A 12,601-nucleotide genomic window follows, 5' to 3' on the forward strand; every position below is an offset into this window, starting at 1 on the left:
GTAGAAAAACCCGGAAAAAAATTTGAAATTTTGAGCCCTCAACCACAGGCTAAGGACTTACTTGTGATCAATAGGTCATATAACAAACTTAAAGCAAGTGCTGAATACAAACGACGTATCTCGTGGATTGGAAATGTTCCATCTGGCTATGAAGACTTACGTACAAACTGTGTCATCTATGAGTATTCAGGACGTTTCCCAGACAGAAGGGTGCATGAATTAACTAAATCTAAGAACAATTACCAACCCTACATTCGAGCAAAGCCAGCTCTGAAAGTAAAAGCAAAGGCGATGCTAAAAACAGACAGCGCAAAAAATGTACATGACCATCTGAACAACGGCAATGATATCCACGAATTGCCTAGGAACTTGAAACAAATGCAGAACATGAAATATAGTGAAAATCGTAAAGCTAGAAATGAAAAGGACACTCTACACCTACGAAACATTGCTGATCACATATTAAACATTGAAAATAAAGTTTACTTGGGACATAGCTTCATTAGGTCAGTGATACATTCACCGCCAGGGCCATCCGTTGTACTTTACACGGATGAGCAGATTCAGGACATTAAAAGATTTTGTTGTAAAGAAAACGGATCTATACTTGGTGTTGATAAGACATACAATTTAGGACAATTATTTTTGACTACAACCGTATTTAAAAACTTGTCTGTGGTTAGGTGTGATACAGGCGCACCACCAATATTCTTAGGACCTTCATTTTTACATAGAAAATCTGACTTCGAAACTTTTAATGTATTTTTCTCTAATGTGGCCTCGAAATTCAGTGACGCGGAATTAGATAAATTAATAATAGGATCAGACGACGAGACTGCGTTACGGAAGAGTCTAAAAAGGTCCTTTGTTGGTGCGACCAAGTAATCTGTACACGGCATCTTCGGCAAAATGTTAAAGAATATCTGATAAAAAAAGTAGGCGTCGACGAAAAAGAACGTAAATTACTTATAAATGAACTGTTCGGAGAAGACGGCGTAGCAAATGCTAGCGACACTATAGTTTATAACCAGAAAATGGATAATTTATGGGGCATCGTAGATACGATGGCCCTAGGTTCAAGCCGTATCTTCAAACTCGCATTGAAGCCTTTGATACGTGAATACGTCAATCTTTCCGGGAGATTAAGACATATCGAAAAACAGTGGTCTAACAATAATGCCGAAAGCATGAATAATATACTTAAAATCTCGGCACTAAACCACAAATTGGAAGATTTAACAACTCTTATTGAGACAATTCAAACGATTTTGTCAACTCTATGTACAAAGACGTGGGAAAAAGCACTTGTAAGTGTAGGCAATTTGAAATTGCTCAAAGAAATTTTGAACACCATTGTTTAAGTGTTGATGTGTGGGTTAATAAAACCACATGAGGAACGGAACACACTGCTTTGAATAAATTCTACCGAGATAAAGGGCGCTCTAATACTGTAACATCAACTAATGGATGGCTTACTTTACCAAAACACACCGAGTGCAGGAAAAAAACCGCATTCAACGGCGAAGAACGCGCAGCTGAAAGAGCAACAAACCATAAGTAATGGACAATGTATAAAATAGTCAATATATATATATGAATTAAACGTAATATATACTGTTTATTTGTTATGATTGAAAATGATATTTATTTTTTGAGGCAATGTTCTCATATGTTTTAAAAGAAAATTCATTAAATTCTAAAAATTGTCATATTGAAAAAATAAGATAATACTATGTTCAAATGTGATATTAGAAAACTATTGATAATTGATACACATTCTCTTTGAATTATATAAAAAAACATGTAGGTATGTGGTGTTTAAAACTCTACACACTATAGATGGTCAAACTATGAATATATAGTGATCAAACGTACTTGACCTGCAATAGGGAATGCAGCTTTTCATTTTACATTCATTCTTTTTTCAAACTAGACATATTAAGCAAGAATTTCATACGATTTCAATACATTTTTGCTATTAAAAATATTTTACTTAATGATGAGCATAGTATATCTTTAATATAGCTATAATTCTATGAATTGAAAGAATGTTGTCAAAAATGCTCATTAAATTAATTATTATTTCCTTTACTTTGTTTCCCTTTATAATTTTTAAACGTCCATTTTCAGAATACCATTCATATGCCAATAAGATGTTCAGTTACATTGATACATATGCGTATCAGCTTCACTTGTGTATTTGTTTTATGTGGTCATTTCCTTGTTCAATGTTCTATTTTTAAAGATGCTAACAATTTTTTGTTTCCCTATTAGTAATATAGGAAATCTACTCAATTGTCGGGATAATGTTAATTATTCTATAAACATCTTTTCAGTTAGACATTCCAGAATACATTAGAAACATAGTCATTTTTTGAAATTATCTATAAGTATATCACAAATCATTATTATACAGTTGATGGTTTTGGTAAATAACTTTTTTTAACCTTCCCTTTTTAATCCTATTTGGTTTGAGGATTCTTTGATAATGTGATAATTTTATGCTGATATGACAATCATTTTAATTTCGAAATTAACAAATAAGCCATACAAACACGAACATTGCAAAAGTTGTAGCACACTTTTTTTATTTTGTGCATTTAAAGAACGTCTTTGTAAAATTTATTGTATTATCTAAAGATATATACTTATACATGCTTTGAATTTGTGTTGTGTTGTACACTGTAATTGTATCTTACATGCCTTATAATAAATGTTACTATTAAACCTGCATACATGTTTTTGTATGTGACTTAATCTTATGTAGTGAAACATGTGACAAGCTAGTTGTAATCTTAGCAATAAGCTGTTAATATATAGTAACATGTTAAATCACCAGGTCTATATTGTCGGTCTTTAGTTTCGAAATTTTCGAAAGGCTGAGCGATTATGTCGAAATACAGTAATGTTTCATATCTTAAAAGACCTTAATTTTTTCGATCTGTTGTCGTCAACATGCCCCAGAATAAATCATTATATGAATTTAAGTCCTTACATACGCTCTGTATGGCTTTAGATAAAGTTATTAAATAAATTAATTGTAATAGCTGCACATAATATTTCCCGATACTAGTTGGGCACACGTTTCACGCATAGATATTCAATTTTGCCAGGGAAGGGAAACGATTCGCACACTTGCAGAGTTCTCTCCCTAAATACATTTCTGATTATTATGCACACTGATTTTGTTATCTAAATATTAGTATGAATGCTATCATATATTATTTTTATGTGATTGGCATTCCTCGGGCAGAGAACTTCTCAGTTCGAAATATATATGTATAAATGTATGTACTTCTAGGTTATGAAATCCTGTGTCTCACTTTGCACTGTAAATCGACTATGAATTTGTTGTTACTATTTTATTGTTGAATAAAAGTTATGTTATGTCAAGTTATATTATGTTATGTTATGTATAACTGAGATAAAAATGAAAACATTTCCTCAATGCCGTGTCCTAGAGTATTCCGGCCTCCCCTACTTTTTTATTGTTTTTGATAAGAGTTAAGTATGTAAAAAGAATCCTTTAATCCAAGTGATTACCTATTATTATTTATTTTAAATAATTAAGCGTTTTCTTTTACCGAAATAAACACTTTATATTTACTTTACGCCACTTTACGCTTCTTTACGCCACTTTACGCCCCTTTACGCCACTTTACGTATTTTAGGCACACCGCACTCCCCTGTACTTGACAGGTAAATAACAGTAAACATTCCAGGTATGTGTATATACACGTTTTATTTTTGCTAAGTTAAATTCCCTTTAAGCCCCATTTTTAGGCTTAAATTAAGGGTCATATGATTTAAGGTTCATATACTGATACTGTCAAATGAAAATCGAAACCAGTTGAACACATGCATTCATGTTTTATTGGCATACATACATGTATAATCAACATTGCACAATTTCCTGATCTGCTGTCATTTATATGAAAAATAATTACTTTGATCTTTTTAGAATTAGCAAAATCTCAGTTATTATTATACATGTTATGCATTCATTTGTTATTGTTTGAACTTATCAGTCATAATTTCCTGATAAGCAAATTCATGAACAGACTTAATCAAACCAAGTCTGCAATTTTCATGTAATTTTGTTGTTTTCATTACTTCTGAGCTATAACCACTTTTTCAGATTTCTTATGCTTGACACCACATGAATATAATGTACAGTGGCTGTGCCATGTGGCAGCTATAACATATTGCCTCCTACTTCACTTTGAAAAGCTGTTGAACAGTGCTGTTATATTTTTTCTGGTCCTTTGGGATCATTGGTTCTAGCACATAAAGTGTTGAAGATTGAATACCGCTTCACAATATCCCGCACAATATCCATGAACTCACCAGGTGCATGCTGTCATATAGCAACAACTCTTTTCTTCATTATTTTTAAGTATGTCCAATATTTACTGCATGTGGTGTTAACTATTGCCCATAAGTGAATACTGTTTTGGATACAAGTTTGAACTGATACATGTGATATCTAGTGTGATGGTTTTTGTCGATGCAATTTAAAGAACTGTTTTTGAACAGGGAACTGTACTCCTGCAATGTCCCTCGAAACCAACGTTGGTCAAGTGCCAGCATCTCAGTGTAGTGATTTTTTTTTTCAATTTCCAAAACAATCTGCAGCTTCCTGTCAGGGGTAAATTTAGCACAATATATCTCAAAGGGGGGGGGGGGGAACCAGAAATCAAATTCCAACAATTGAGAATGGAGTTTATCTACACATTTGGTGAAAAATTTCAATTCAATTTAACATGCATGGTACATAGCAGAGGCTATTTTAGGGGAAAATATAGCATTTTTATGGGGAAATATATCTATTTTGGACTAGATTAATCAGCCTTTATTTGGCTATTAAATGTAGGAAAATATCACTGATCTATTTGTGTTTTTTCCAAGTGTGTGGCCGGAATTTTTAAATTTGTTTGTCTTAGTTTTTGCTCTAAACACTAAACATTTATCTAATATTATGTCATTTGAATTACAGTTAATGGGCCATCGTGTTGGAAAAATAGTCTTCAAGGGTTGTGTAAGACAATCAGCTGTAAGATCGTCAATAACGTCCAGTGCCAAAGTGAACACAAAAGGTCGTACAGCAAGTCAGCCACCAACATATCTCAGCCAACCACAACAGCAAATTTCATGTGCTAGAAACTTAAGTACAAAACAATTCATAATGAGTTTACATATGAAAGCTAGATGTAAAATTTATCCTCGAGAAAAAGAGGTTTTTCGATGTCCAGTTCCTGATGATAAAGTGCCATGGAGTGTTGATTTTCTAGACTATGAACCTGTAAACTTCACAAGTAAGAGTGTATTATCACAGCCTGTGTGGGCAGACCCTCCAGATCCAAGGTATATTTTTAGTTAACTAATGTTGATCTTAAAGTTAAGATAAGTTTTATGATATATGAAGTATTGATACTGTCATCATACATCAAACATGAATAACGCAGTTCTTTCAATGAAGCGACATCACTGAAATATGAAGTGTTTTATGAATAACTAGGGAATCGAGAAAATGGGATGGCGTTGCAATGAGGCAATGTTAAACTTTTGCTAGCATCTGAGTGTCCTTGCCGTTAATTTTGTTTTTGTGACTTATCAGTTTAAGATATCTAAGTTTTCTAATCAGTATTCCTGAAATGGTATAAGAAATTAAGAATTGATCAACTGATTTCTTTAGCTATAAATTATAAATGGTGACATTAACACATTGCAGATTATATAGCAAAATAATAATTGTGATAAACATGAACAATCCGTTGAAGTACAGGACAGAAGTACATATTTGAAAGCATTGCAGTGATTATTGTCATGCGGAATGAGAGGGTGCTCTGTGACTGTCCTGCTGCTTTTTTCAGTCAGCCCTTTTTGTCCCAAGAAAAAACACCATGCACACTGCTGTCCCCTCCATGTTAATATTATGAATTATCCCAGTCTCAAAAGTAAATATTATAATATATAAAATATGTATACTTTATTTTATAGTGAAATTCAGGCTTTCAATACAGTGGATACATCATGCAATGTGAATAGAAAAACTTACGAGGGAAAGGGCTATGAGGTGGTTGATGGATATCCAAGGTAAAGAAGGTTTTTTTCTTTAAAAAAGCTCCAATGAGGTCAAAAAGCAAAAAAAACCCATAAAATTAGAATTTCTTACACAGATGAGCTGGGGCACTGAAATACACCACCAACTTAACCACTGATACAGTAAATTGAAGTTTACTTCAGTGAAAAAATATATTCTTAGACTTTACTTTACTTTAATAGATTACTATTGCATAGTATTACATGATTGTGAACTCTCCTGCTTTGAGCAGGAGACTCCCACTTTCTGCAGCCATGTTTTTTGAAGACTTCTCGTAAAATAAGGGATATTTTCAAAAATTAAAAAAGTCTCCCTCTTTTTGATGTCAGAACTTCCTTCTTTGTTTATTGCAAATTCTAAAATCTCCCTTTTTTTGAAGAAATATCTCCCACTTTATCAGCTAAAAAAGTTCACATGTATGCTATTCCTAGATATTTTTTGTTTTGTTTATGGTTTATTTCAAAATGTCATGTTTGATGTCAAGTCAAGTTTGATTCATTCACTGTATATCAATGTTTGTAGAAATCCTCGAGGTCGCACAGGCGTTACTGGGCGTGGATGTCTTGGACGTTGGGGACCAAATCATGCTGCAGATCCCATTGTAACTAGGTAAGAGATATCGTTTTGGCTCAATTATTCTAAAAACAGGGAGAGCTATTGTACTCACACATGTGTTCATTCATGCAAGGCCAATTACATGGTTTCTGAAAGAATTATGGCCTTTTTTTTACTTAGAAAATTATACATTATCTAGGCTTTTGTTGTATTATCTAGCACTGAGAATAGTCTAGCACGCTCTCCTACCAACAGCTCTTATTTTGTCATAAATATAAGTCATTGTGGTTAGCCGAGTAGAGAGAGTATTCTGTCTAAAGGGGTCAAGTTATTGAGTGTCCATGGCATGTAGGTCAATCATGCATGGATCAATAAGAAGGGGGTCGGGGGTTAAGCCCTCACTGAGATTTAGCTTGGGGTGGGGGGGGCAAAGGGTGAAAATCAAGTTCCAGATCCCCCCTGGAAAACTAGTACTGATGCCTAACTAAACAGGTTTTTAGTGAAACATGATGTAGTAAAACTACTTGGGTAAATATGTATCATAATAAAATAACCTAAATACTGGCCAACTGTTGAACTTTCTTTGAATTGTAAATCTAATGATTTTGAAAACAAATTTTAGGATTAATCAACCATCATCGTACAATTTGGTCAGAGTTTACTTACACTAGAATGAAGCTGAAGCAAATTATTTTGCAGCTAGCCAAAACATTGTTTTTATTGTATTGCAGATGGAAGAGGGATGAGAATAATGAAATTGTGATCGGAGGTGACGGGAAACCTGTCCTTCAGTTTGTGTCCGTACAGAGAAGGGACAATGGTGAATGGGCTTTACCAGGGGTAACATTTTCTTTTGTGTCACATGACTTCTTTTGTTTTCAAAGTTATAGAATCATTAAGCATTTCTTTATATTACACATTATATAAAATAAATGAAACCCTTATACAATAAAAAATATTCTGTTCAGTGTCTTGTTTATAAATGACCATTGCATGATTTTTTCCTGTCTGTAATTATTTGTCATCATGGCTATGAAATATTGCCTTTATGTAAGTATAGGTTATATACAGAGTTTTAAGAAATTAATTTTCGAGCGAACAAAGTGAAGCGAGAAAATTAGTTTCTTAAAACTCTGTATATAACCTATAACCGACTTACAGTAAGCCCGCCTATTCAAACCATGTGCACTATGTAAATAGGCGAGGTTCATTAAATCGGCTCATTTAATGTATTTAATACATACAGTCGAGTTACAGCACTGTATGGAAAATACTTCGGCAAAATTTAAACAAAATGGAGCAATTTCATTGGTAGACAAACTTTGGCGAACTGTAACAACAGCGTAGTGTTAGACTTTGAACACCTGCCTGCTTCTGTATATGTTTTGTCTGATTTTTCATAATTTCTAAACGTCTAATTAATTAGTCAAAGTTAAAGACTTTTTAGAATGTGTATCAAATTATTGATTGACAGAAATAAATCAACAATACATTGATATTGTTTCTATCGATGGCAGCTCTATTTTTATTTATTGTGTTTTAGGGAATGGTTGATCCCGGTGAGAACAGAACGGCGACCTTGATACGTGAGTTTGGCGAAGAAGCTCTCAACTCGTTAGAAAAGACAGATGAAGAAAAACAAAAAATTAAGAGAATGCTCACAGATTTATTTGTTAATAAAGGAGAAGTGGTATATATTATTAGTTTATTACTGTTGCTTCAGATCTTGCAATTGGTATACTGATTCTGAAGTTTCAGATTTTAATTTTGTCATTACTTGCATTATTGCCGGTGAAAGGTCCATGTAAGGGCTATCCAATGTAAGGAAAATCCGATGTAAATATTAGTCTTGCTATCCTTTATTGTGTTTAATGGGGTAAATTCATATCACATAACAGTTGTTCTATGAATTGCGGGGGATGTTTCAAAAAATTTAAATATACTTTGCAAATTTAAATACACTTTTAAGATATACTAGAGGATATGTTGAATGACCCTCGTAACACGGACAATTCATGGATGGAGACGAAGGCCATTAACTTCCATGATGATGATGGCACTGGGGTGGGAGCTTTCCAGTTACATGCAGGTAATTTACCTTAACACTGCTGATTTCGCGTAACAAATTTGCCCTGCTTTGAATTTGGAACAGTCCATTTAAAGTTGAAAGAATTTTCATATCATAATATAAAAGTGGGCTACCAACAGTAGAGAGCTTGGTAAGGATAAACAGATGTGCATGCTGGCCTGGCTCTATACTAGTGCCAAAGGCTTATCTCTTCAAGATCCAGCAGGTCAAGAGTCAATCCAAACAAAGTCTCTGTGATACATTTTAAGCTTGATTATTCTAAGAATAAGCACAGCTACCAGGTATTGTAGTTGCTCCTGCATGGGCAACATACTTTTGTTAAGTTTTTACGTGCAAGTTAGTATTTCAAAAACTACTGAAGGGAATTGGTTGAAAATTTACACACTTATTTGAAAGCACAATAGGAGGTCACCGTCCAAGGTACATAACTATTACATGGATTTTGACAAAATTATAGCTCTTTTTTTAACTTTCTATAATCAAGGCCCTTGTTTTACTATCCAGCACTTTGAATAGTCAAGCGTGCTGTCCCACTGACAGACCTTGTTTCATACATAAGTTGGAAAGGAAATAATAGTCATGTGCCTTTAGTTTTGTATTTAGGTCATGTGACCATAGTGACTCTTTTAGGTCATGTGACCGCAGTGTTTTTTCAAACTGTCTATTTAGAACAACTGTTTGGTGAATTTCTGTTTTTAAAAGGATAAGTTTTTGAAAGGGGTTAATAACATAAACTGTATATAAGATATCTGTGTATACAAAGCCATTCTTAATTTTGAATAGTGTTATACTCTTAATTTATATTGCAAATCCTTTTCTCTTGATGGGTTGCAAATCCATTCAAATATTCAATGTCTGTAAAAATACTTTTCCTTCATCTGCTGATAGTGAGACTTTTAACATTAAAACAATGATTGCCTTTGTCAATCAACAAGATATTGGTGTATGTTTTGAAGGTCAAAGGTGAATGTCATATTGGTGAAGGTCATACTAAATTTTATGTCTGCTCTTGTTTTAACAGGTGATGACGCCCAAGCAGTTCAGTGGAAGGACATAGATAGTGGTCTAGAACTTTACGCAAGCCATAAAGATTTCATCAAAGAAACGGTCAAACGAAGAAATGCCCACTGGGATAGCAGTCCGGTTTAACAAAAAATATAAGCTATACATTTATTGAATTCCATTTTTAGATATCAGACCATGTGACCCCCACCTTACAGTTTATTTTGGGCTGGTGGCAGTGCTCTAAGAGTTTTCCATATCGTTATATTGTTGTGAAACTTGTCATAGTCTGCAATAACAAATCAAGTTCGCACATAGATATTAAAATTGTTATCATGATTATTATTATTTTATATATATTATAGAACATTTTTTATGAAAATAGAGTTTTATTATACATATATATTCATGTTTAGATTTCAAACCTACTCAAAAGCTTTTTGACTTCACATGACTGTAAAAAAATTCAAAAATTTATACATTGTACTTCCAGAATGATATTGATTTAACAGTTGAAATAAAGTGATGTGGCATTATTGTTTTTTTATACTAGAATAGAAATATAAACAGGATTAGGTGAATGAAAGTTTCAAATTTTGAACTAAAAACGCCAGCACTAAAAACTGGTTTTCATCAGAAAATTTGGTGATTATCGTTTGTATGTAAAACATAATTAATACAACATTGTACTGTCCATGAGTAATGATTAATGTTATTTTTTCTCTCTGAGTCTGAGTGACTGATAATCAATTGAAGAAATCACTATAAATGATACACTTTATCATATATTTGTTTATATATATCAACATTACAGTGCTATGGCCTTTAGTAAAATTTTCATTATATCATCATTAAAAAGTTGTACAATGTTGTTAAATGCACCATTAATATAAATGTTGTCCTTTCACCAGGTAAATTTATATAGGAAAATACATACTTGTGTTATTCTAACATTTTTCACAAGGAAAAATACCTTGTGTTTTTGTAACATTTTTTACAAGGAAAAATACCTTTTCTTTTTGTAACATTTTTCACAAGGAAAAATACATTGTGCTCTTGTAATGTAGAATTCATATTGAACAATACAATGTGGTCTTGTAACACAGAGTTTACAAAGTATAATATACAATATAATTATTATGTGTTTAAACAGAGAATTTTTAACATGCACTTGTAAAATATATTTTACTGTGTCTAAAGGACGTGAAAACATTGGATGTGTCTGTGGATACTCTAGAATTTGTTTGATGAAGCTCCCTAGACAAACAGTCATAGTTTTTTTTAATTTTTAGCTCGACTATTTGCAGAATAATCGAGCTAATGCAGTCACCCATTTGTCGGCGTCGGTGTCCCTGTGGTTAAGTTTTTGTATGTAAGCTGGTATCTCCATAACTACTGAAGGGAATGGATTGAAACTTCACACACTTGTTCTCTGTGATTATCTAAGATGATTGGCACAAGTCCCATAACTCTGATTTGCTTTTTGTCATAATTATGCCCCTTTTTCGACTTAGAAATTCTTGGTTAAGTTTTTGTATGTAAGCTTGTATCTCTATAACTACCGAAGGGAATGGATTGAAACTTCACACACTTGTTCTCTGTGATAATCTAAGATGATTGGCACAAGTCCATAACTCTGATTTGCTTTAATTCATAATTATGCCCCTTTTTCGACTTAGAAATACTTGGTTAAGTTTTTGTATGTAAGCTGGTATCTCCATAACTACTGAAGGGAATGGATTGAAACTTCACACACTTGTTCTCTGTGATTATCTAAGATGATTGGCACAAGTCCCATAACTCTGATTTGCTTTTTTTCATAATTATGCCCCTTTTTCGACTTAGAAATTCTTGGTTAAGTTTTTGCGTGTAAGCTGGTATCTCCATAACTACTGAATGGAATGGATTGAAACTTCACACACTTGTTGTCTGTGATTATCTAAGATGATTAGCACAAGTCCCATAACTCTGATTTGCTTTTTTACATAATTATGCCCCTTTTTCGACTTAGAATTTCTTGGTTAAGTTTTTGCGTGTAAGCTGGTATCTCCATAACTACTGAAGGGAATGGATTGAAACTTCACACACTTGTTCTCTGTGATTATCTAAGATGATTGGCACAAGTCCTATAACTGTGATTTGCTTTTTTACATAATTATGCCCCTTTTTCGACTTAGAAAATCTTGGTTAAGTTTTTGCGTGTAAGCTGGTATCTCCATAACTACTGAAGGGAATGGATTGAAACTTCACACTCTTGTTGTCTGTAATTATCTAAGATGATTGGCACAAGTCCCATAACTCTGATTTACTTTTTCACATAATTATGCCCCTTTTTCAATTCATAAATTCTTGGTTAAGTTTTTGTGTGTAAGCTTGTATCTCCATAACTACTGAAGGGAATGTATTGAAACTTGAAGGGTTTGTACCTTTTCGGACAATTTTATGTATTCATATAGGTAAGCATTATTATACTCAATGAAACACCCTTGTGACAAATTTTTGAATAGTTGAGCGTTACTGTCCTCCGACAGTTCTTGTTTTGAAACAGGTTAATATTAAGACATACATTGTAAAGTTATATAATAAAAACAATCACTTAGTAACATTATTATTATATATTTGGACTATGTTTTTTAGTAAATTGTACTTGTATAATATTGTAGTGGCTTTCATTTACGTCTTAAGTTCTTTGACACTGCATGCCTTTAGTTTTAATTTGTTTTCATTCTTCAACAAGAACAATCAAATTTTCAGCCTTGCAACACAATCATGCTTTTCAGGTCATAGAGGAAAAAAGTAATTTTTGTATTCAAAGTGTAGCTCATATAAAACATTGATCCTGCATGCTACAT

The 12,601-nt window shown here is 33.0% G+C and overlaps 1 protein-coding gene across 1 annotated transcript; it reads left to right on the forward strand.

Annotated features, from left to right (window-relative positions):
* The first annotated feature begins 3,679 nt into the window (after positions 1-3,679).
* On the forward strand, positions 3,680-10,559 carry LOC132758479 (ADP-ribose pyrophosphatase, mitochondrial-like). Its single transcript, XM_060750158.1, has 8 exons — positions 3,680-3,722; positions 4,997-5,364; positions 6,001-6,096; positions 6,626-6,712; positions 7,390-7,498; positions 8,202-8,361; positions 8,637-8,747; positions 9,769-10,559. The coding sequence occupies exons 2-8, from the start codon at positions 5,000-5,002 to the stop codon at positions 9,894-9,896; spliced, it is 1,056 nt and encodes a 351-aa protein (XP_060606141.1). The 5' UTR covers positions 3,680-3,722; positions 4,997-4,999; the 3' UTR covers positions 9,897-10,559.
* Positions 10,560-12,601: the final 2,042 nt, after the last annotated feature.

This window comes from Ruditapes philippinarum, unplaced genomic scaffold (genome assembly GCF_026571515.1).
Source record: "Ruditapes philippinarum isolate M1 unplaced genomic scaffold, ASM2657151v2 ctg3351_1_1_1_1, whole genome shotgun sequence".
Taxonomy (NCBI): Eukaryota; Metazoa; Mollusca; class Bivalvia; order Venerida; family Veneridae; genus Ruditapes; species Ruditapes philippinarum.